Source organism: Oryza brachyantha, chromosome 8 (genome assembly GCF_000231095.2).
Source record: "Oryza brachyantha chromosome 8, ObraRS2, whole genome shotgun sequence".
Classification (NCBI taxonomy): domain Eukaryota; kingdom Viridiplantae; phylum Streptophyta; class Magnoliopsida; order Poales; family Poaceae; genus Oryza; species Oryza brachyantha.
The window spans coordinates 10,761,008-10,787,392 of NC_023170.2; the positions used below are offsets into that span (position 1 = coordinate 10,761,008).

Genomic DNA, 26,385 nt, shown 5'->3' on the forward strand with positions numbered 1-26,385 from the left:
AGAGAATACATCACAAATATTATTACATAAATAACATAATAAGTTTTTTGACAAAATTCAATATGTGGGCTGTCAGGTACCCGCGGGTGGGGAAAAACGCCCGTACCCATACCCAAGTCGATTCGGATCAGGTATGGGTAGTACCCGCTGGTAAAAAATTATACTCGTACCGGTTCCCGACGGGTACACGGTACCCGTACCCGAATTGATGTCCCTAATGCTGGGCAAAGCTATGGCTGCGTCTTTTTGGCGACAAAAGTTATTTCATTTTTTATACCTATTTAATAGTATAAATAATAAAATTACTTATTATAAATAAAAAATTATATAATTTTTTTTTAAAAAAATATGCCATTTTTAATTTCTGGAGACATTTGTGTAAAACTGAGAAATAATCTAGACTAAAAGAACACAACATACGGTGATCAATGGACCCATGCGCATGCATTATTGAATATGTTAAACACCCTATGTCCTCTCTATTGTAGATGGATTTAAATGTGCTAAAAATTTATGCAAAGCAGAATATATGTACCATGCCAGTCATATCTTCACCAACCTTGGTAGATCGATCTAGCTATCAGCTATAAATTTTGTTGAATTTATGGTGCTACGTTAATTACGTACATGCAGGATTCAGACAAATCAGACGTGTATACAACTCCTGTGGGTGAACCATTGATGGATATATTCTACAGGCAAGTACTGTTAGTTGGAGTTATTTGTTTGTGTTTATTTGAGCCCCTTCACCTGTTTAATTATTGGACCATTCTTTCTTTAAAATGAGATTCACACGTTTCCTAAGAGGTAATCGGAATATAATTAATTAACCTGTACATTATTGGTTATGGTCGGTAAGGAGACACCGAGAGACCATTTATGTTTTATATGCCTCTCAGACATGTTTTACATGCTGTGTTATTCGTAACTGGATTATTTCTCGGATTTTTATATATACACGTTTCTTCGACGGTTAAATGGTGTGTTTTTATAAAAAAAAGTTTACATAAAAGTTGATCTTCTCATATTTCTAAAGTAGATTTTTAACATTATATTAGTTAATTCAATCGTTTATACCTTGTAATAGCCATAATAAATGTTAGATAATCTTTCAACTTCCTTAAAAAAAAGAATGCAGCTTGCCTGGCTTTAGAAAAAAAAACTCTTGTATCCCTATATATTTAGAGATTAGAGAATTGTAATAAATTGGTCCGTAAATTAACTAATACTCCCTCCGTCCTAAATGTTGACGTCATTGATTTTTTTATACACGTTTGACCATTCGTCTTATTTAATTTTTTTTAAAAGATGTAAAATTATATATATGCATAAAAGTATACTTAATAATAAATAAATTGATATAAAATAACTAATAATTATATAAATTTTTTGAATAAAACGAATGGTCAAACGTGTATTAAAAAATCAACGACATCAAATATTTAGGGACGGAGTTACTAACGTTTTACATGATAAACTTTTTCTCCTTCCATCAATCTACTTCATGCATCATCATTTAATTACCTACAGGACTTGCAGATCGAACTAGTAACATTTACTGGTGCATATACGTACGATATGCCATTGGAGATTTGTACTATTTACTGATGCAACGTATAAAGTTATCATCAAACGGTATGAATGCTTGCTGCAGATCGTAAGCGTTGGACTATTCAACTTGACAGGTTCATCCAGCATCCAGCTCTCAAAGCTTTTTACCCAACTGTAAATGTTTTTACAGCAAATGCACAATCTAAGGCTTTCATTGGTTGTATATGTTTGTATTAGCAGTGACATATTATACTATACTAGATGGGTCTCAACAAAGCTTTAGCCCTATTTTATTCATTTTTTACATAAAATTTTAAGGGATCGAGTGGAGACTCTCATAATCTTAACGAGATGCTAGATCCGGCCTTAAGTATGAGCAATTGAATTCGCCATCTACTGCAAATTATACACGAAATTTATTGTGCAAATATTGTTGTCAAATTAAATTCATAATATACTTTTAGCAGATCAGAACATTTTTTTTATATTTAAAAATGGTTCAAAGCACTCCATCCACCCTAAAATATAGACCTTTAAAGTTGTTCATAGGTATTAAGGAGTGAAATAAAATTTAAACAGAAATAATTATGATATTAGTAAGTAGTCATCTAGAATCGTGACTCGGGGATCCTCTATTCCCATGCTCTTCAATCTTGACATGGATGTTCTTCACCCTGCGTTTACGTGGGCGTTGGGGGCTGGTCTATGACGGAAAATTTAACTTTTTACCACTTTTACGAGTGGTTAAAAATAAATTTATGAATAGCTGCCTATAATATGTTGATCCTCACGAGTCTATGATAAATCTATTATAAATTCGTAAAAGTGGCAAAATGTTAAATGCAACAGTTTACGGCAGCCTCTCTATACATCGATCCAACATCAGATTTCACCTTACCTGATGATGTGATCATTATTCCTCCCGTTGCGACTGATCTTCATTCTATACTCGATATGTTGCTTATCTCTGGGGAGACACAGGTCCCACTCTTTTTCTTATGTTTATACTTATGAGCCAAAATTAAATTTATAATTATTTTACGATATTTTTTCATTATAATTTATTTTTGTTATAAGCAGAAGCTGAAAGACAAGTGTGCTATATTTTAAGGTAAAATTTGAATATTAAAGTTTGTTTTGTTTTGGATTAGAAAATAGCTTAGTGGAATATATATATTCTAGCTACTGTGAGTTACAACTCACGGGCTACTTCATGAGTCGGGGTCAAAAAAACATATCAAATCACCTATAAATTTCGATTTATATGGCTCACTAGATTCTTCATATCAAAATCTTATAGTACGCAATTTTTTTATTTTTGGAGATTTTTAAGTATTTGTTTGAGATTTTTAAAAGTGATCGTACTATATTAATAAAATAATCAATGTGTTATGTATTACTTTTAAAAATCTCAAAAACATACTTAAAAAAATTTAAAAATGATTTAAAAATGATTTTGATATAAAGAACCTAGTGAGTCATATAAATCGAAATTTAGAAGTGATTTGATATGTTTTTAACCCTAACTCATGGAGCAGCCCATAAGTTGTAACTCACCGTAGCTAGACTCTCTCTCTGTGTGTGTATACACACACACAAAATTAGAACGATAAATGCACTACAACTAGAACTATTGGGATGCCATGTCCTAGAGGTAGGGTTATTTGGATTTAGAGACTTTCTTAAGTTGTTGTCGCATCGGATGCTTGCACGTTAATTAGGAGTATCAAATATTGACCGATAACAAAACTAATTGCATAAATAAAGAATGCTTTATTAGACAAAAATTTTAAGCCTAATTAATCCACAATTAGAAAATATTTACTGTAGCATCATATTCGCTAATCATAGACTAATTAGGCTCAATAGATTCATCTCGTGAAATAGTCCAGAGTATGGGATGAATTTTATTAATAATCTATATTTAATACTTCTAATTAGTGTTCAAACATTCGAATGTGACAGAGATTTAAAAAAGTTCCTGGAAATAAACATGGTAAAACCGCATCATATGATCATCGATATTAATGTTTGTTCAGTGTTTGCACATATGTACTGTTACGTTGTCCTCAGATCAGCCGGCCGGCCATCAGATCGCCTGATCTATGGGGACTTAGTACATATTATTGCTCATACGAATTAATTTTAATTCTGTGCGTAACTGTAGGGATAATGTCCTTGCAGACATGAGTTAATCTTTCGCCCTGCCAAATTTATGCTTGTGAGGTGAGGTAGGCATGTCTGTGTGTTGGCCAAATTGCATGCCATATTAATTAGTGCGTATGTGGAACACAGTACATATACGTTTTTATTTAATTTATTATGGAGGCATGTAAATTTTCATAGGTGAAAAAAATATGGTGCTTGTATTAATTCCACTCATTTATAAGCATTTTGTATGCAAGAAACATATGGATTGTATTTTTTTTTAATCTACATCCATCCCCAACCCAAACTAGGTGCACAAGAAGCTAGCACCTTGGGCACCAATCGTCCTTGATGCCCACGTTATCACCATGCCATCCATTGTTGTGTGACCATGCGCAATATGGGTAAGAGTAAGGTCAACAGAATCTCCGAAACATTTTCACGTCAATAAGATCTTACATAAAACCAATATATAAATATAAACATATACTATCTTATTATTAATATATGAGTCACCTCTTATTATTAATATACAAGTCACCTCTTATACACTGTGTGAAAAGTATGTGCTACAGGCTATAAATCTGTAGTTTATTTTTTTTCTCTTCTTTCGCATAAGTATAAATATATAGTATTTGGTAAATTTTATAACTTATTTTATTGTCACTTGTTGTACTCGCTGGAAGTGCCATCGAAGTTGTTACTAGAGTAAATTTCACTTTGGGCCACATATTTTGACCAAAGTTTCACAATGGACTAGGGCTAAACCAATCTTTTCACTTAATACCATATATCTTTGCACAAGTTTACAATTTAGACTAGGGGGGTCAACACATAGAATATGAAAAAGTTTCATACAACAAGGGATGAATTTTATAAAGGTAAAATGTTGTATGATTTCTTTATTCATTTCTAGTCTGAAAGTTATCCAACCAACTACTTTTATTTATATGTCTCTTCTACTTATTTTCCCCTTTGATGTATATCAACTTATGCCTTTCTTATTAATATATTCACATCTCTGATCAATTTCTGTGATTTGCTAAAAGAATGATTCTAAGCTTATAGCTTAAAACATGTTTGATGTGATTCTCAAAACATATTTATATAAATACAAATGAAGATGATGGTTAGAACTAGCTTTTCTCTCATATGTGCTATTTTTTACTCAAACCTAGTCCAAACTGCCAACAAGTGCAAAAGCATATAGTGTTAAGTGAAAGGTTGATTTAGCTATAGTCCATCGTGAAACTTTGGTCAAAATATATGGCCTAAAGTGAAATTTACTCTTGGTACTAAACAAGTTATATAGTACTATATCCCTCTGACTTTCATGCAGATTCTTAATTTGAGTAAGGATTATAGCCCTGATCTGTAAAAAAATAGTACTATTGTATAAAATGTCTAAAAATGTAAAAAAAATGAAATCAGTTGATTTGGAGAGACCGTTTCCAACCTATGTCCAAATTTGAGTGTTGAGTTCCAGCCATTTTCCCAAGCACATGCATCTTAATCGTATGCAGAGATCGATGGAGACAACCTTAATTCATAAAACTAAGGGCTTCTTCGGATCACAGGAATTTTACAGGAATTTCAGAGAAAACAATTCAATTTCTTTATTTTTCTTCTGAAAATCCTTCAAACTGAACAGGCCCTAAACATAGACTCGTTTGCGCAGTTTGCCACTTAACATGGCGTTCTGTGGCCTAACTAGCAGCATTTGCATTATGCATGCATGGGCTGGGTGTCCACATGAGACTGTTTCACTCTTATGGCTTTCACTGCTGCTTCGTTTGTCGCTATTTCCACACTGTTTCGTTTCCAGTCGCTGTTTGCCGTGCTCACGATCGCTTTCTGGGCAACCCACGGAAATTCATGGAAGGCGAAGAGGGCAGGTGAAAGCTGGGGAAAATACTACTACAGTTGTATATATGGAGATAGAAAAATCCAATGGCTCGTCCAAATTTAATCATTCATGTCGATTATCTAAAATAGATTATATCTTTATATCAGTTATCGCTATTCATATTATATCTTTCGTATATATTTTATTAATATTTTATAATCATTTACTCGCGTGTTGATAATTACTGCTCTCTGCTCTTTAGATTAGATATTGAGATATGGAGGTTGGAGAGACAAATTTCAAATATGAAGTTTTTTGTTTTCAATATGGATGATGCTCTATTTTTTAAGTTTTTAACGATGAAATATAGTATCTGCTACAACAACTTTTTTCCTACGTAGTCTATTTTTAGGATGAATGTTACGATAAAGTATCTGTTAGGAATGCTCTAAGCAGTCTCTAGGGTCTGCCTGGTCCTAGTTAAAAAAGTTGCTGTTACCACATGATTTTTTTTTCCCGTGAGGAACAGCACATAAAAGTAATTTGTACAACAGTCAATTGGCATAACATGCATTTAGCTCAACGTACGTCGTACGATGTCACCCTGATTGCTAGCTGGTATCTGGGAGCTAAAGTCTGAGGCAAAAACTAACAAGTTATAAACTTTTATGCGTTCATGCAATTTGTTACGTGTCGTCGCGGGGTTTATGCATTATCTATCTAAGGGCGTTTATCAGTCAAAAATCACGTCTAGAAACAAGACATTAATGCATTTCTACAGCTGCGTAACTCAATTTGATAACTCTAATGCTTCAAAAACCGTATTAATTTATATCTTAATTTACTGTCTAAAATAAAATTGGGCTCATTTTATCTTCCTTAAAAAAAATCAGGTTCCTAAATATTATTATTATAAATACTCCCTCCATATTTTTATGGGACAATTGCATAACTGACCCTACTTTAAAATCCAATTGTGGATTTAACCCTGTTTTTTCCACTTTGAGATTTAGCGCTGGTTTTTAAAATCGAAGCTCCTATTTTGTTTACCATAAATTTTTAAGAATTTGTTTAAATTTTAATCGAATATATTTTAGATCTTAGTCAAATTTATCAAACTTCAGTCAAATATCAATCAAAACCGATTCAAATCTGTTTAATACAAGTTAAATATTATAAATAATTTTTAAAATACACACATGTGTAAAAAGAATGCCAAATATGCAAATAATACTAACAAAATATGTTCAAATGTATAAGGATAAATACGTCCACTTTTTCTTCACTTAACACCGTTATCCTAACTTAACGGAGTAGGGTCAAACGGGAGCTTCAATTTTGAAAACCATGGCTAAATCTGCAAAGTGAAAAAAATAGGGCTAAATCCGCAATTGGACTCTAAAGTAGGATCAGTTATGCAATTGCCCCTATTTTTATATATGACGATGTTGATTTTTAGGTCCATATTTGACCATTCATTTTATATCTAAATATGTAAAATTATAAGGCATACTTAATGTTCCTATAACAATAAATCATATCATAACAAAATAATTAATAATTATATATTTTTTTAATAAGATGAATGGTTAAACATATATTTAAAAGTTAACGATGTCATGTAAAAAAATATAGAGGGAGTATATAATAATAACAGCAACAACAACAATGGATTGATTTATACCTGACTTTTATGGCAACGTGAAACAGAAACTTCAACATGTTACCTGTCCACTAGGGACAGAGAGCTAGCAACAAATGCAGTCCTCTTCTTGGCTTCCTTGACTTGTGTCAGCTATAACTCCAACTCCATGCCTAATGGGAAGAAGGGTCAATGTGTAGGGGCAATGCTACTACACCTATAGTTACAAACTTGTAGAACTATCCTCAAAATGGAGGGTTTGCATTTCTAGCTGTGGCTCTTATATGGGCTAACAGTGCTCATTATTTGTGCCTGGAAGCAACAACAGCAATATTATTGGGATGTGATATCCCTGTTCATGTTGCAGCACGCTCTAGTTGGCTAGTACAGCCCATGTGCGGAGTTCCGGCCACATGTTTTGATACAAGTTGATAACTATGAATTGGTACAATGTTTTTAGGCCCCATTCTCCTAAGGGTTGATAAGTTAACTTATCTGACGCGGAAAACATAGTAATAGATTAGTATCTGATTAATTAATTATTAATTATTAAAAGAAATATAAAATAGATTAATATGATTTTTTAAAACAACTTTCCTATAGAATTTATTTACAAAAAATACACTGTTTAGCAGTTCGGAAAGCGTGCACGTGGAAAACAAGAGGGTAAAGTTAACTTACCGCTGCCGGCGAACATGGCCTTAGTCAGTTAACACAAACTTTCTCTGTATGTTTTTCAAATCAAGAGTACATTTCATGAAATTGCATATATCCAGATAAAACTATTAAAAATTTATATAGTAAAATTGAGCCAAAGCATTCCGACGTCGTATATTTAGCATTGCACATAACACAAAGCTACATATTTAACTCTAACTATTGCAAAATTATTGAATCAATGTAAAACTTATCATGTTTATAATTTCCATTATGATAATAGTGCTAAGGATCTGCACTACAAACTATTTCTTTTTCAACGATATGAATTTAGAGTTTGTGATAATTCAATGCTATATCTATGGTTTTGTCAATATTATTGCTTAAATACCAAAAATTGTCAAAAATATATTTACTATTTTTGAACTCAACTGTGGACTGCTCTTATGGATAATTGGACATACTATGGGTAAGTATATAAAGGGATGGATTAAATATTATATAGATAAACATAAAATAGCTTGGAACAAGTAAATTAATTAATGTTGATGTAGAATGTTTTTAGATATATCATAGTGTAAGAGCTGTGGTACGCATAAGAGATACCCTTTCAATAGTTAGACGACTCTACTGCGCTGAAAAAAATTAACTGTGCGACAAGATTAGTTTTGGCCATACCAGCACAGAGCTTTGTCACGACTCAACATTAAAGTTGCCGTTGCAAACAACATGGCTAGAACATTTATATCAAATATTAATTTACCCAATATACTAATTGATATTTTCTAATAAGGAAAAATAGGAATAGTCATCTTTATATGTTATTATTCTATTGGATACGCCCGACCGCGCCAGGTTCATTAGCGATCATGTAGTGAAATTTAGACAACTCCTCTACGAGATGACAAGGAGCGAGGAAAAACATAAGCTAAACATGTAAAAGAAAAATAAAAGAGAAGGCACTTTTGATATGAAGATATGATGTAAAACAAAGTAAAGCAAAGTCGGTAAATTTTTAATGATAAGGAATTTATCCGACATACTTGCATATTCATGTGTAATATTTGTCTGCTTCATTCGTAGCCAACCACCATAACATTTAATCTCGAGAACTTAAGACAGAAGAAGAAGAAGGAGATGCTCAACTAAGCAAGAAACAATATACGTACATATTAATTATATGGTCAGAATTTCAATTGTTTTTGCAGTTTTTTTTTTCAAGTTGTCTATTGTTCAGCAAAACCCAAGTTGAAACTAAGGCCCCATTGGTACCCTCTTAAAAAATTGTTTTTTTTTATTAACTAAGATTTGTGATAGCTAATATTAGAGTGAACAAATGAATAAATTAACTACTGCAATTTGTTTTTAGAAAAATTAGATCAGTAGCTTTTTAATAAATATTTTTTTACAAAACACACTTTTTAGGTGCTTTGAAAAATATATTATGAAAAATCCAAAATATATAGAGTAGGTGCTTTGAGAAATATATTATGAAAAATCCAACATCTATAGAGGAAACAGCCAAGCACAAGGCTTATTTAGGAAAGCTTCTAACCGTTGTAGCTTATTCCACAACCTCATATTCCCAAATAGTTCATATTGTCACCTAGATTTTGAGAATTCGTCATTGTAAAATCCAGTTTTCTTTTTCACATTATAAGAAGCTAGCTTCTCGCTGAGCTGTGTATCAAAATGTTAAACTCCCCAAATAAAGTCTAAAAGGAATATAAACAGAAAAAACTTCTGGATTCCAAATGAGCACAAAAAACTTCTAAATTCCAAATGACCCCAATAATTTCCAAAAACTTTAAATACACCAAAAAATTTTTCCAGCTTCCATGGCATGTCTAGCACAACTTTAACTCTAGCTCCACTTCTCAAAGAGATCACAACCAAACGGTTTCAACTTCATACAAAACAAAACAAAACAAAAAAGTAGGTTAATTAGATTCATACCATTATAAATTTAAGGGTTTTGAAATATGTTATTACTATTCGACTAACTGTAAAGATGCCATTATTTTAGAACTATTTTAGATATGACATTTTTGGACCAATTTGTCCTTTGCACGTACCAAGGGCACAATGTACAACAGAGAGACAATATGGTCCATTTTTTTAAAAAAATACATCGAAAGAGTATGGAGTGGCATATTTTAAATAGTTTTGAAATTATAATGTCATTTTTACAATTAGTTAAATAGTAATAAACTATTTCAAAACTAGCAAATTTATAATGGTATAGATCTAATTAACCAAAAAAATGAAGTAGAGAAAAGAAGTTGAGTTCAATAACTCAGTTGAGTTCAATAACTCTATAGCTCTAGTTCGGTTGCGTCTTTTGACAGATGAAATATTAAATGTTATCTGATTTTTTATAGCTATTTAATACTATAAATAATGAAATTAACTAATATAAAGTTTAAAATCTATTTCAGAAGAGTGAGATGATTATACAAACTTTTTAAAAAATGCACATGTAGAGGTGGGGAAGCGTGCGGCAAAATCGAGAAATAATACAGAAAAAAACCATACAAAGCAAATGCATCCTTCGTACTTCGGCCGTTGAGTTAAGGGCTTATTTAGTTCGTAAAAATTTTTAGGTTCGGTGCCACGTCGGATGTTTGACCGTATGTTTGAAGATTATTTGAGCGACTAATTAAAAAAACTAATTACATAGTGTGTCAGAAAACCACGAGATGATTTTTTAAGCCTAATTGATCGGTTATTAGCACATGTGAGTTACTGTAGTAGTTATGACTAATCGTGGACTAATTACACTTAAAATATTCATCTTGCAAATTTCTTTAAAAATGTGCAATTAGTTATTTTTTAACTATATTTATTGCTCTATATATACCTAACTATTTGATGTGACGGATGAACACGTGGAATTTTTGAAAACTAAATGGCGCATAAATTTAAGGATGTGTTTAGATTGAAAAAATTTTTGGAACAAATGTCACGTCAAACGTTTGAGTAGATGTCATAAGGGATTTTTGGATACAAATGAAAAAACAAATTATAGATTCCGCCAAGAAACTGCGAGACAAATTTTTAAGCCTAATTAATCCGTCATTAGCACATGTTGGTTACAGTAGCACTTATGGCTAATCATGACCACGTTAGGCTTAAAAGATTCGTCTCATGATTTCTCTCATAACTGTGTAATGAGTTTTTTATTTAATCTATATTTAATGCTCTATTTATGTGTCCAAAGATTTAATGTGATGTTTTTTTAAAAAAAATTTTACTAAACATGCCCTTAAAATTAGGAGCCAATATCAAACAGGAGCCGAACAGCACCAAAAGGCAATCCAAATTCCCGACAAATGGTTGCCGTCCTGTAATGAACTCCCTCCCTCCCCCCCTTGCAAAGAAAGTCACGTTCACACTTGACACACTGACACACACTCTCCCCCCTTCTTCTCTCACTCCACTCTATTAATCCTCTCCCCTCCAAATCCCCCAAATCTGCACCGCCACCGCCACCGCCAATGGCGTCCCCTTCTCTCCCCCTCCTCCTCCCTCTCCTGCTGCTGCTGCTGCTCCACAATGCCGTCGCCGCCGGCCCCTCGTCGTCGTCGTCGGTGAACCCGTTCACGGCGAGGGCGGCCTTCATCCGCTACTGGAACCGCCGGGTGCCCAACAACCGCCCCCACCCGGCCTTCTTCGTCGCCAAGCTCTCCCCGCTCGGGGCCGCCGACGCCGCCTCCTTCCCGGCCTCGCTCGGGGGCATCCGCGCGCGGCTGACCCCGCAGCTCTGCGCCAGGGCCGCGCTGCTCTGCCCCGAGGCCCCCGACACCGAGACGGCGGCTTCCCTCGCCGCCGCGGCGGCGGCGGGGACGAAGGGCGGGCCGTTCAAGGGGTATAGCAATGCGAACTTCACTAACTACGGCGGCGGCGGCGTGGGCGGCTCCGACGGGTTTAGCGCTTACTCCCCGGACCTCAACGTCGTCGGGGACTCGTTCCGCCGGTACGGCCGCGACTCCACGCGGAGGGCGGACACGTTCGCCAGCTACGAGGCGGAGGGGAACGTCGTCACGGCCAACTTCACCTCCTACGCCGGCGGGGCCACGGGCGGGACCGGGTCGTTCGCCGCCTACGCCGCCGACACCAACGTGCCGGACTCCACCTTCACCAACTACGACGGCGAGGCCAACGGCCGCCGCCGGGAGTTCACTTCCTACTCCCAGGAGGCCAACCATGGGGAGAACACCTTCGCCGGCTACGGCAAGAACGGCAACGGCCTCAGGGAGACCTTCACCACCTACGGCAACGAGTCCAACGTCATCGCCTCCGGCTTCGCCAACTACGGCGAGTCCGCCAACGGCGCCACCGACACCTTCACCGGCTACGGCGCCGAGGGGAACGTCCCCGACAACACCTTCCGGAGCTACGGCGCCGGCGGCAATGCCGGCGTCGACACTTTCAAGGGCTACCGCTCCGAGTCCAATGTCGGGGACGACACCTTCGCCTCCTACGCCAAGGGCGCCAACGGCAACGCCGCCGAATTCCAGAACTACGGCGGCTCCTTCAACCCCGGCAGCGTCACCTTCAAAGGCTACGGCGAGGGGACTAACCCCAACCACCACATTGGCTTCAAGGGGTACGCCGGAAGCAACAACACCTTCAAGGGGTACGCCAAGTCCGGCGTCGACTTCAAGGAGTACCACAACACATCGTCGGACAATGCGGCAGCGGCGACGATGTCATTGGAGGCGGCGGTGTCGTCCGGCCATCACCATTTGAAGTGGTCGCCGGAGCCTGGGAAGTTCTTCAGGGAGCAGGAGCTGGTGACCGGGAACCGAATGCCGATGCCGGACATCAAGGACAAGATGCCACCCAGGGCATTCCTACCAAGGGACATTGCCAAGAAGATACCATTCAAGCCGGATGCTGTGTCGGAGGTGTTTGGGGTGCCATTGGACACTGCAATGGGGAAGGCGGTTGCGTCCACGGTGACTGAATGTGAGCGAGCGCCTAGCCGGGGTGAGACCAAGCGGTGTGCAACCTCAGCAGAGGACATTGTGGACTTCGCAGTGGAGATGCTAGGCAATGACATTGTTGTGCGCAGCACAGCCTCCACGGCTGGAAGTGGTGAGGAAATCAGGCTCGGCAATGTTACCGGCGTTGATGGTGGCAAGGTGACTCGCTCCGTGTCGTGTCACCAGAGCTTGTTCCCATATCTGGTGTACTACTGCCACTCGGTACCTAAGGTGCGGGTGTATGAGGCCGATATCATGGCCGCCGACTCTGATCAGCAGATCAATCATGGGGTGGCAATCTGTCACCTTGACACTTCTGATTGGAGCCCAACCCATGGAGCATTCATCGCGCTCGGTGGAAAACCTGGTGAGGTTGAGGTTTGTCACTGGATCTTTGAGGGTGACATGACATGGACAGTCGCGGATTGATGCAATTACAGCATCCGATTAACTGTTCAATCTTCCTCTTGCCAAACTAAGAAGAGTTATTTTTCCTATGCTTGATTTTTTTCTTCTTTTGCAACCATAAGGGTTTAAGAATTGTGCAATGTGTGTAGGAGAAAAGTACTGGATCATCACCAAATGTAAACAGTATATCCTGGAAATTTGGGGGAGTTGTGCGTAATTTGATTGTCTTGATCAAATTGCATTTGTTGTGGTAAAACAGAAGGACTTGTTCAAAAGTTTAGTCAAATTCCTACTTAAAGTCCTGTGCTGGCAGTAGGTTGTGTCATTTTCCAAGCTATGTAGCAGATCAGATGCAAATAGCTTACTTCCTGGTCTCAAAATAAAGTAACTATAAAGTGTCAACTTGTAACTGAAGCTACATGGTTTGGATTTGGGTAGCTTTTGCATGGACCATCCTCCAATGTTCCAATGATCAAAAGGAACTGAAAGTGAAAATAATAACAGTGAGAGCACCAGTTCTTTTTTTTTCCCCTTCTCAAGTTGAACAAAAGCAGTGGTACTGAATTCTTGGTCAGATTGACATTTCTAAAGGAATGTAATCCCCTAGTAATCCAATAATGATCAACACAAAGTATGTATGTTGCAATGTCATTTTCTTTTGAGAATCTTGAGAATATGACCCTCTTGGATTTGCAGTACTCAATTGCTTTGTAGTTGTAATCAACTAGTAATCTGTTTCTTCCTTGTGATAGGTGACCGGATTTGGACACGATGTAGGGCTCCTGATTCCTAAGCCCTGCATGCTCATGCTCATGCGTGTTCTCCTGGAGAAAAGAGCTTGTGTGCTAAAAAACAATGGCTCTTTTCAGAGCTTAGAGATGATTGCTGCCTTGCCATTGTTGCCTAGTGCATCTGCACTGTTAATCTAATCAGGATGGCTTTGGCATTTGCCTTCCACAAAAGTGCAAGTGGTTTAAGCGTTGGGTTATTATTACTACTACTCAACAAGACCAACCGTGTCCCCGTGATGGCTACTTCAGTTGATGCTGCTCTACGACCTTGCAATCACGAGGGCAGGCTTAATGCTGTTATAATATTCAGGTTACTGGAGGTAAGCCCTTCTGGCTGTTGACTGTACCATGTCACTACTGTCAACGAGATACCTACCTGAAGTAAACAAAGTGCATCTTCTGAATCTAGGTGACTTTGGTTGCAAATATGCTCTCTTAACTAGGTTTTTTTTGCCACATTACAAACACTAATATAGGTTATAAATGGGTCTGTGCATCAGCTCTGAAAATATTTACCGATTTCTCGTAAAGTAAAAAAAAAAACTATGTATTTGTTATATTTTCGTTTACTGGTGATCTAGGTGGGTTTGGTTGCAAATATGCTCTCTTAACTAGGTAATTTTTTGCCACATTGCAAACACCATTTATTATAAGTTTACAAATGGGTCTGTGCATCAGCTCTGAAAATATTTACCGATTTCCCATAAAGTGAAAAAACTATTTATTTCTAATATTTTTGTTTACCACCAACTGTAAGATTTCTGAAGATGCCCATCTTATGCTCCCAGCTAAAAGAGAAAAAAAAACTCTAAAAGGATAATATATGGATTTTATTCGATATGATGTTTCACGACAATTCAACACATGCAACATGACGAATCGAACAATCCTCGTCCCGTTATGAGTTATGACGCGTTGACATTTGCATAAAGTTCATGGTCATTTTCCACTATATTGTCAACTTGGATGATCCAAAGCTTTCTAGTGGATATGAGTATACCACACATTATGTAGGGTATCCAGCATGCCCAAAGGGCCTTGGAGGGCCCTGTGAACAGTAATAATGCAAGAGAAATGTACCCATCCTTTATGAGGCAGACATGCATTGTCATTGGGGGAACACTACTACAGCAGGGTGAGACTCTTGAGAGGAAGAAGAGGACTGCTCATCCATGGCTGGCTGGTAACTGGTGAGCATTTTGGAAGTTGAAGGAGCTGGCAAGAGTTAATGGCCAGAGTGTAAGGCATCACATGAAGAAGAGGAGGATCAAGAATTCAAGATCAAATGGGGGGACTGAGTCCAAGATAAGGGCTTGTGATTTGCCAATTGGTAGTACTATAAAGCCTCTCCTCCCTCACAAGGGAAGAGGCACAATGGTCTGTCCTCCTTGCCCCCTCTCTCCATGCAGTCAATGATGATCCAATTGAAATCCATTTGTTTGTGTCTATGTGTGTGTGTGTGTGGTGTTGATGGAAGCTGCTCCTGGCTCACACTAGGGTTGTCTAGGAGGAGGTATCAAGGAGTGAGTGGCAAGTTTGGTGAAGGACTTTAGGGCTTTTGCTAGCCATGCATGATCTCATGAATGATTCATCAATGAAAGGAAAGCCCTTGTTATCTGAAAATCTCTGTGAGTGGCTGGTGTTGATAATGGCAAGTCTGGAAACTGAAACATTGTCCATGCCCACAAGCTGTGGTCACACCATCACACCCTGTACAGCCAGAGTTTTCTTCTGAAAGAAACAACTAGCATGACAAATAGTAATGATTTGTTGCTTCAGAACAAATAACAACTAGCAGTTCCCTCAAGCTAGGATCATTCTTCCCTGAAAACTTTACAATTTCTTCACCAACTGGCATTAGTGTACAGTCAAATTAGTTTCTTTAAATACGATCGAATTAGAGACTCAATGATCAAATGACCGAAGCCAATTTACCTTTGCATCTTCTGTGAAATTGGGACTATTATTACAGCAATCATATGGCTTGATGCCAATCACTGAAAAGGAATGCAATGCACGTGGATCTGTCTGTCATTTTTAATCTCTTTAACTGAATTTTCATGGTTGCTGTTCCTGTAATTTCTTCATTAGCGGTAAAACATGATACTGGTGTATCAATAATGAGATATAGATTAGGACTTCTTCCAATGCTGCACTTTGAAAAATAGAGTCACACTAGATCTGGCAATTAGTACTGCATGTTCATACAAATGTGCAGCTTTAAATTATGAAGCCTATCACTAGGATGGTCATAAGGTAGCAAGGTAGACATGGCCACTTTTAGGGATATATTCTCTGTCTCACTTACACAAGAGCCACTAACAACTGAATAATCTTATCAGTAAATCATGCAAACTGCATAAGTGCAAAAGCTTGTTTTGGAGCTTCCTTAGACACACAAGGCAAAGGGGTCAAAGAAAGAACAAAAGAAAGAGCCTTATCACTAAAGGTGAATTTGTTCTTCACAGAGCTTCCGACAAAAGCTGAGCAAAATGCAAGATCTCTTGGCTACTTTGTTAAATAATTAGATGCTCACCATGTCATGCTCTGCTCCTACCAAAGTAAAATTCTGTCCAAAGGAAAGAGATTGTATTCTCGCATTGCTGAAGTTGAATGAGATTATTTCTGAGGATAAATAGTAGGAAAGACATTTTTGCCACCTTGTAGTGGTCACAATCTAAGTCAGCACAGGTCATCTTGACGTCATGCTAGGTGACAAATCTCTCCGGGAATTTTGTCTTCTTTGTCATAGTGCCAAAGATATGCTGATCATTACATTTTAACTCAATTTCTTTTCTGGATATGTCAAATTTATATCCGTTGATGTTGATCCGTATTAACCTTTAGTATTGAGAAATATTGCTGTTCTTTAGAAGGTACCAAATTTTACGCTACAAAATATGATACCTTTGTACAGACATTAAAACGAATTTTAGGATTTTTCTTATCCTGGTTCCTGAATGCCTTTCCAATCCCATGAAAAATCAAATTCCAAAGTTAGAAAGAATCTTATACACTCTCAATTGAGGTTTGCCAGTCTTTAGTCAGCTTTGTGCTCTCAACTCTGGAGGCACACTAATCATTCCTTTTTACGGACAACACAAAAGGAACGGCATGGTTTTGATGCAAAAACCTGTTTGTTCCAGTTCCACTTTGCCATCCTGACCAAGAAAAAAAGCCATGAACATCCTTAATGGATTCTAAAAGCAAAAGCAGACACAACCATGGCTGCTTGCTTGCTTGCTCATGCCTTCTGTTTAATTAGCTTTAGCAGGAAGAGGGCTATACTACCAAATTAGTGACAATCTCCAAGCCTTTTGTTGTGTGCTTGCCAATGGTCAGAGACAAGTGCTTGCTATAATTGGCTTTATTCCCTGATCTCTCTGCTCCTTTTCAGTCTTCCTTTTGTTTGTTGTGGCCTTCAGATTCTCTGCCATTGAAAAAGCTTAATAACCATGGTCCAGGAAAGTGACTCATTAGGCACTAATCTTCTCTTCACAAAGTTGCATAAACACCATGCCATATTGCCACCTGTGCATCTAGGCTTAGACTACCACAGAAACAAACAAAAGCAGGTTACTTTACCATTCCTAAATTCACATGATTTTCTAGAAGGTAGAAGGCCAGCACACTTGGTATTCTTTCAGCCCTATCTCTCCTTTGCAAGATTTTAACTCTTCAGAGCAATACAGCAAGATGCAATATATTCAGATGCTTCTGTTCTTCAGGTTATTATTCCATCCTTGCGTCGAAATATTTTGCGAAGAACAGGGCCACCGACATCGTACCGACAATCATGGCATTGATCTGAGATCAAGATGAGAAGATATGAAGCATTTTCACTCACCATTTCTGCAGCAAAATTAAGTTGCAAATGGCTTTTCCTTTGCCAAATCATTGAGCACAGCCATGTGCCCTGAAGGCAAGACTGTACCTGCTGCAGTGCTGCTGCTGCCGCCTGTTGCGCCCGGTTGGTAGAAGGAGGCCTCTTCTTGGTTCCATGGCTTCTTCTCCCTGCTGTTTTATCTGAACTTTCTGAAGAATTTTGATTCTCTGGACTGGAAGGAAAACCATTGCTGAACGAACACGGAAGAGATGGAAGGTTCAGATAAGCTTTTATTTTTCCTTTTTTTTTTTGGTGGCACGTGTCTGCGTGTAATTATGTGTTCAAGGTCTGAAAGTGATGTGCAATTATGAGTGTGCTTGTCTGCATGTCAGTTTGTCATCTGAATTGGTGAGTCTGATCCAGCCATGCATGCATGGGAGTAAATTTGGAATATGGTTATTGTCTATTTGACACATATAAATAATTAAATAGATAGTTTTTATAATAATTTGTCTATTTGTTTGTCTGCAAAACATTTAATTTATCCTTTGACATATAAATCAAGGTAATCAGTGACACTAGTGAATAGACGAGACGTGGCATATAACAATGCTAGCGGTGTCGGTTTGACATTAGAGCATGCACCCCTGCCGTCTGTGGTTGTGCGTTGGATGGGACATACAGACGACTTAAAGACAGACGTTGTACATGCCCAATGTACCACTGAAATTTCTTCTCCACGAGTAACTAGTGGGATGGCTAACCTTAACTACCGGTTATTTGGATTGACTTTTTTGGGATGGCTAACCTTAAATACCGGTTATTTGGTTTGACTTTTTTGGAGTCTTCGTGGTACCATTTTGACCGATATATTCAGAGTGAATTGCATGTTGACTAGTTATTAGGACACATATAAAGGTGTTTATTAGTTGACTTTACTCATCGTCACACAAACAAACTTGGTAACGCGGAGAAAAGAGATAAAAGCAGAGAGAAAAGTCATTGTTATGCATGACAACGGCTTAGAGTTGGCTCCTAACATTTATTAAAAGAAATTTTGTTATATGAGGATGGAAAAAAGGAAAGTAATGTAATTAAAAATATTTTAGTGTAGTAATAAAGAAATCATACTTGTATGTACTATTATAAAATAGGGTCTCGTTGTTAATGTGAATTGAACAAAAATCCATAGTGGGCTCTACCTATAAACATGTCTTTCATTATCCAAGCTTCCCAATCGACCTTCTTGTTACCTTCTATTTCTATTGGGCCACTTTTTTGTTCCAGCTTCTGGCATAGTTTACCATTACTAGCTCCTTGATTTTATTAGTTCGAGAGCTCACCAGCAACAAAATACAGTACTACGTCCGTTCAAAAATTAGCTACAATCAAATATTTTAAACTTTAATTATTAACAAAAGATTCTATCACATAACAATGGTGTTATTAGATTTATCATTAAACAAGCTACTTAGGTACACAACTCTTCTTTTATACGTAAAGAGATTAACTATACTTGATAGTTTGATAGTATGATATAGACTTTATATATATATATATATGGGGTGTGTTAAAGTAGCATTTTGAAGACCATGATGTATAGACCTAAAGTTACTTAGGCCACGTTCGTTTGAGGGAAAAGGGGTGTTAGTTCGAAAAAACGTAGTAATATATTAGTATATTATTAATTAATTATTATAAAAATTATAAAAATATATTAATATGATTTTTAAAGTAATTTTCATATAAAAAATTTTGTAAAAAAATATAGTAGTTAAAAATATACGCGTGAAAAACGAGAGAATCGATCTTTAGGAAAGGAAAGGCAGAACGCAGCGTTATAAAACGAGTGTAGTCGGTACTCCACCTGACCATTCAGCTGCTTGATATTTTTAAAACTCCTTTCACACAAAAATCAATATATCGTGAGCTTGTTGGTGGTAACTACATCGAGCTGCTCTGAGGCTTAATTTTGTTAATTTTCTCAAGTTCAGGAACGGAGCAAAAAGATAAGATATCCTTGTCTTGTAACTTTTAACTTCATTTCGAAGATGTTAATTTCAGACTGAAACTTTCAACTCTAGATCAAGCTTTTATTAACTCTAGTTCGAAACTTTTAACCTCGAATTTGGAACTTTCAGTTCAACTTTGAAAATACTTTGATTTGAAACATTCATGGACAATTATTTGAAACTTTTAATTCGAATTCAAAACTTTCAACTCCAACTACAAAAACATTCGACTAGAACTATTGTTTATTATTTTATAACTAAAAACATTAAACACTAACAATAGTGGTTAGCGCTAAGTGGCTTAGCTTGAATCCATGGCTGCTTTTAACATACCCCCACTCCGATTTTTGGTATTTGAATTTGACTTTTTAATCTACGTTTGACCATTCGTCTTATTTAAAAATTTTATATAATTATTAACTATTTTATTATGATTTGATTTATTGCTAAAGTAACTTTAAGTGTGATTTATAATTTTGTATATTTGGATAAAAATTTTAAATAAGACGAAGGATTAAACGTAAATTAAAAAGTCAATAACGTCAAACAACAAATGGAGGGAGTAGAAACAGAGGTGAGATGAAAAGGGATGGAGACGAGGGCTCGTCCAATTTAAATATTTTGCAAAGACACCTAGTCGAAAGCGAAAAGATAAGTTCACCCCTTATTCGAAGTGAAACTTTGATAAAAACAAATCATAGCCCGAAGTGCACTTCAGTGACATTTTTTATTAGAACAAATTTACAAAAAAATGTAATGAATTTTATGATATTATGAATTATTTATAGGATAAATCGAATACTACTACCATTTTAATATTTTTCAAAATAATTATTTTAAAATTTATTGATGATCGATATTTAAAGGTTTGGTCGTTAAAGAAAAAATGGAGGCGTTTTACCATGCAAATATGCAACAAGTACGTGCAGAGTCTAGCGAGACACTGATATGGGCCGGGCCTTGTCTGCACTGCAGCACTAGCTTTGGAGGCAGTTTTTTTAGCACACGGGTATAGTACACCTGTTACTTGCATGTCATCTAAATAGTTATCAAAAAAATATAAAAAAATTTAAGAAGATAGTTTAATATGAGTTATTTCATTCCACCAACATGCAAGTTTAAATTCAACTTCTACAAGTTGTAGCAAAAATAACAAAAACAAACAAAATGATTCCATGTTTGTGGAGTGAAATAACTCATATTAATCTATCTTGTCAAAAAAATTTTATATTTTTTATGACTATTTAGATTCCATACAAGCACACGAGTGTATATACACCCATGTGCTAAAAACTGTTTTCCCGCTAGCTTTTTTTATGGAATAAATTCATCGGTCTTTCAACTTAACGTCGGGTCTGTATAAAGTGTCTTAATCCCAAAACCAGAAATACGTACATCTAAATTTACATAAACCGTTAACAAAAGGCCCCTCGGTACTATTGACTTAACTTTTATCTGATTTTGTTAACATGGCATACGTGGGTCTCACGTGTCAGAGTTTTTTTTCCCTATTTTCTTTATTTTCTATCAGGCTCTCTACTCTCTCTCTCTTCTTCCTCTTCTCCCTCTCGAATGCGCGCGCTGGAGGACGGAGCATGGCCGGCGCGGGCCAGGTGATAGCTAGGGCGCAGGCGGGCGGCGGAACCGCAGACAGGCCGAGCGACAGTTGGGGCGCTGGAGGGCGGAGCACGGCCGTCGGCCTCGCAGGCTTGCGGCGGTGGTGGTGGCATGCGACGGCCAAGGCAGGTTAGGCTCGAGTGATAGCTTAGGCATGGGTGGGCGGCGGTGGCGGTTGGAGCTGGCCGCTCCTCGCGACGGCGTTCGAACAACACCATGATCAGCCCAGCACCGCGCTTTGCAGATTTCCCGACGTACTCGCCACCAGCACGCTGTAGCCCTTCTCAAAATGCAACACCTAATAACACATGAGCTCTATGCATCTATGGCGCCGTGCCGTCATGAGCATCGGAACACGTCACAGACGACAAACATGGTTCTTGGCTCATGGTGCACAACTTGTAGTATTCATGCACACATTGAATAAACCATCTCGATCTCAAACGCATTGTTGATGAAGGAGTATTAATACACAAACTAATCATACAGATGCTAAAGTTTTAAGGCTGGAATTAAGGAAGAATATCTACCTGGGCCTCGAACAGTGACGTCCAAAGTGACGTTTTTGGTGAAAGGGCCCAATTTCTTTAGCTATTTTATTTCTCGACAAGCATAGAGATGAAGAAAAAGCATAGTTAATTGGTCGATTACCTGTGGGTCGGATTAGTGAAATAAATCTTGCGTGCATGCGTTCATACTTCAGCAATCAGACACTCTGCATACTGCTATTGATTATAGCTGCATTATTCTTCTTTGTTGGTTGTTGCCGGCAGGGGAGCCCTCCTCGTGGTGATTTGCCGCCACCGCCGTATGGCTTGGCGGGATGGCGGCGCCGGAGCGCAGGCGACTCGGCTACCAACTCCCCCCCGCCCCTCCCCCCCCCCCCCCCCCCCCCGCAGAATTCGGCCAGGAGGGTCGCCATTACGATGAGCACGTCGCAGCACGCTACCTCGTGGAGTCCGGCAACGAGCTACTCACAGTCGTCAGGCTCACTCCTCGTCCTGGGAAGCCGGCGTTGGTGTTCCGGGTGTTCCAGATGGTACATCTACGAACAGCGGCCAGCAGGATAGGGCACGGGTGCCTGGGCGGCAGGTGGGGCGTGGCAAGCTCCTCGCCGGCGTGGACACGAGGTTAAGCGGCGATTATGATGAGGGGAGATGAGGAGTGCACTGCTGTGTGGGCTGTCATGCTCGAGCTCGGAGCCGATGCTCCAGTAGGGGATGCGCGCGGTAGTGCAGATACTGAGCGGCAAGGCGAACTCGACGGTTGTGCCGACGACGCAGAGAAGGAGGAGGAGAGAGAGAGTGGAAGAAAAAAATGGAAAGAAGGAAAAAAATTCCTAGCGCGTGGGGCCACCAAAATCCACCTACAGTCATGGATGTTTTTCAAACGGTTTATATAAGTTTAGCGGTCTGTTTTTGGGTTAATGGACCTAAAATAAACTCGACGTTAAGTTGAGTGACCGGCAGTGAACTTATTCTTTTTTTATCTGTTGAGAGAGACGTGGTCAGCCCAAGAGTTTATCGGCCCATCTCGAATTTAATATCTTAGTCCGAGCTCATGTACGTACCTTTTGGTTGATAAAAAGTTATATCGGGTCAAGTTATTTTAATCTCTAAATTAAAGTAAATTTTGAAACTAAATTACACATCAAGTCAGGAATAGTAATTTGTGATCAACATACAACTAATTTGAGAAGCATAGTCTAAACCCAGTTATGTTATTTTCAATTAAGTTTTCTAAATCCTACTCTTTGTTGATTTTTTTATTTGATGCAACCAAATTAAAAAAAATTAAAATATTGTGTGTAGACATAAACACAAAGAAATATGAGATTGTGTAGAAAAACACAAAAAACTAAATTTTAGGTTAGGTAAAAAAACACACAAAATAATGAGAATCTGTAGAAAAATACAAAATATTTATACACATAATATTCTATTCAAAGAAAAAAAAGGAAAATTTAAGATTTTGTAGAAGAAGAAAAAGGAAAGTGTAAAAAAATTTAAAAAAATCTACACAGAAAAATGAGAATGAATGTGTCCACATGCAAAAAAAAAAAAATCGTAGCAGCAAAAAAACATTCTACACAGCTACTCGACCCCTACAGTACACACTCTAGATCGATCGATCACCTGCACCTAAAGGGCAAGTACAACGCAAGCCAGCCCCGTCTATTTAGCTATGCATATAGAACCCCATCTATTTAGCTATGCATATAGAGATTTAGTCCTACGTGGCAGCAATTAAATGAAGAAAGAGAGATGAGTCGGCGCCTGCTTTGCTGACGGTCAACGCTCATGCTCCCGGGCTTATAGACGGTTCGGCTGAGTGTTATATGAACTCGACGACGGCGGTGGTAGATCGATTGTGTCCGGGCGTCATGGTGATTTCTTCTTCCCGTTGTGCTTTCGCGCCAAATCGACCAGGGAAGCAGCGGCGATTTCTTCATCCCGCCTTGCTTCCGCCCCAAATGGACCGGGGAAGACGACGGCGCATGGCATGGGGGAGATGGCGGCGTCGTGAGAGACGACGGTGCGATTCGTTCCTCTGCCTGGTGAGATTCCCCTTCGCCCTATGAATCCCCTCTGCTCTGTGATTTGCCCCCACTATCTGCGGAGGAGCCGAGGAACTCCAGGTGCGGAGCGGGGTGGGAGCAAGGCACCGGGGGAGCGGCGGCAACGGCGTCGGCAGTGAGGGTGAGTGGCGGAGATGGCCTCATTGGACTCGTCGGGTCAGGACGCGCCGCGGTTGGTGACAAGGGCCACCGGCCATCAGGGATGCGCGCAGCACTTACGGCAAAGACAGAGGCAGAGGGGCTGCGGCGCAGGGTGTAGGCGTTAGAGGTAGGCAGGAAGGGCTTAGGGCGTGGGACGCGTAGGCAGCGCAGGACAAGGCCGCCCTCGCCGGCAAGCGCATGCGTAGGCCGCGCAGCTGTACGGCGTGGTAGGCGCAAGCAGCAAAGTAAGAGCAACTCTGCTAAATAACTGGCCAAGTTAAATTTTAGTAAAGATGGAAGAAAAATACTCTCCAACAGTCTCTCCATCTAGTTGGTTAAGCTATTTAGATGGCCAAATTGCATCCTTCACCGGCCAAACTTAGAGAGTCTTCCTGGCTGGTTATTTGTGGGCCCCACTGCTCCCCTCCCACGCCACGCCATCTCTCTCGTGGTGGAAAAAAATTAGGTGCGCGAGGGGCGCATCCCCACTCGCCTGCACTCCATATCCCGATGGCAGACGCGTGTGCACACCATGGATTGGACGGCAGTCGGGCACTCGGCTCATCGCACACGACGAACAGATCGAAGCGCCTCGCGGCTCGGCTCCCAATCGCACACGGCGGCTCGCCCATCTCTCGGGTCCGTGATGGCGCGCCGCTGGGCCGCAACCGCTCATGCCGTCCCAAGCCGGTCGTCGTCGCCACCTCCCGGCATCGTCATGGCGCGGGAGTTTCAGGTTCAAGACGCGCCGTCCCCAGTCGCGGCCGCCGCGCCCGGCGCCGTCCACCGCCGCCGCTGGGCGCGGGAAGGGGAGCGCGCCGCCATGTGCGTTGCTGAACGCCGCCACCGTCGGTCGTCCACCGAGGGCCGGGCGTCGAGATGGAGAAAAGTCGAGGAAGAAGCCGCCGGCCACCGCCGACGCTAGGCGCGGGAAGGGGAGCGCGCCGCCGTCGTCGGTCGTCCACCGTGGGCTGGGGTCGGGCGTCGAGAGGGAAAGGGAGGAAAGTCGAGGAAGAAGCCGGCACGGAGAGGCGCTCGGGAACGGCGATGGCGCTGCTGCAGCCGTCCGTGACACGCTGGCGGAGAAGCGCTCGGCGGTGGCGATGGCGGGGACGGAGGCCTACTTCCGCCGCGCGGATTTGAACAAGGACGGCTCCGCAATGGATCACTTGAAGCTCACCATGACTCGGCTGCTCGACGAGCAGGCGCCACACGCATGCGAGCAGTCCGACAGGCTTGACCCCATCGCGTATACCTCCTCATGCAGGGCGGCGCCGCTGCTGCCGCCGACGATGTTCTCCCCGGCTGTCGCGCGCCCCTGCAGCCCTGCTTGCATACACATCGATCGATCGGCAAAGCAAAGAAAATATCAATATGTTGCATGTACGCATCGATCGATCGACGAGCAAAGAAAATATCGGCCGGCCGGAGCTCTTCAACGCCCTGCGCCTTGTCACCGTGGTGTGGAATTGGGAGAAGAAAAAGGAGAGAAATTGCAAGAGAATGGATACCGAGGCTGACACGTGGGTCCTCTTGTCATTGACTCAAAATAGAGATAATAGATGGAGAGTCTGTTGGAGTAAACCGTGAATTCGACTTGACAAATAGAATAGAGAGTAGCCAAATAGACATTTGGAGAGTTAAATTTAGAGAGTTTGTTAGAGATGCTCTAAGGCATGGGCTTGGTTTGATGATTGGGAAAAAAATTCGATTTCATTTACTGATTCATAACTCGTAAGTTTGTTCATATACTGATTTGGAAATTTGTGATTTTATTTACTAATTTAGAAATTTGTGATTTGCTAATTGTTAGTTTGTGACATACTAATTGTTAGGTCAATATGTGTATATCAATTATGAAATTACTAATATGTTGTTTTTTGATAATGCAACAAAATGATATACAAAGATCAATGTGTGCTTGATCAGGATTCATGTATGCATTAAAACATCCTAAAGACAACCAAACATATAGCAATGTTCTAAACTATTGTATAATTTGTCTGTTTCGTTGTCTATATGTATCAAATAGTATGTATCAAATAGACAGGTGTTGTGTGAACCATTGTACTTGCCCTAATTAATTAAGAACATGCTCGCACATCGTAGCACATGGGCCGCCTGCGCTTTACGGGCCAAGTGTCCACCACACCTATCCACACATAAACACTCCCGCATGG

At 39.6% G+C, this 26,385-nt stretch overlaps 2 protein-coding genes across 2 annotated transcripts; both read left to right on the forward strand.

Moving 5' to 3' along the window:
* Window positions 1-11,269: 11,269 nt before the first annotated feature.
* On the forward strand, window positions 11,270-13,629 carry LOC102719789 (BURP domain-containing protein 12). Its single transcript, XM_006659304.3, has one exon. It carries the CDS (start codon window positions 11,342-11,344, stop codon window positions 13,259-13,261), a length of 1,920 nt encoding a protein of 639 aa, XP_006659367.2. The 5' UTR covers window positions 11,270-11,341; the 3' UTR covers window positions 13,262-13,629.
* A 369-nt stretch (window positions 13,630-13,998) lies between these two features.
* Window positions 13,999-15,772, forward strand: LOC107304860. Its single transcript, XM_015840733.1, has 2 exons — window positions 13,999-14,351; window positions 15,046-15,772. The coding sequence occupies exons 1-2, from the start codon at window positions 14,175-14,177 to the stop codon at window positions 15,223-15,225; spliced, it is 357 nt and encodes a 118-aa protein (XP_015696219.1). The 5' UTR covers window positions 13,999-14,174; the 3' UTR covers window positions 15,226-15,772.
* Window positions 15,773-26,385: the final 10,613 nt, after the last annotated feature.

What these genes read in the sequence shown, in the direction of transcription:
- LOC107304860 (XM_015840733.1), top strand. Translation starts at nt 14,175, where the DNA reads ATGGCTTTGGCATTTGCCTTCCACAAAAGTGCAAGTGGTTTAAGCGTT. An exon ending in TAATATTCAGGTTACTGGAG is followed by an intron (nt 14,352 to 15,045) that starts GTAAGCCCTTCT and finishes CACATTATGTAG; the next exon opens with GGTATCCAGCATGCCCAAAG.
- LOC102719789 (XM_006659304.3), top strand. Translation starts at nt 11,342, where the DNA reads ATGGCGTCCCCTTCTCTCCCCCTCCTCCTCCCTCTCCTGCTGCTGCTG.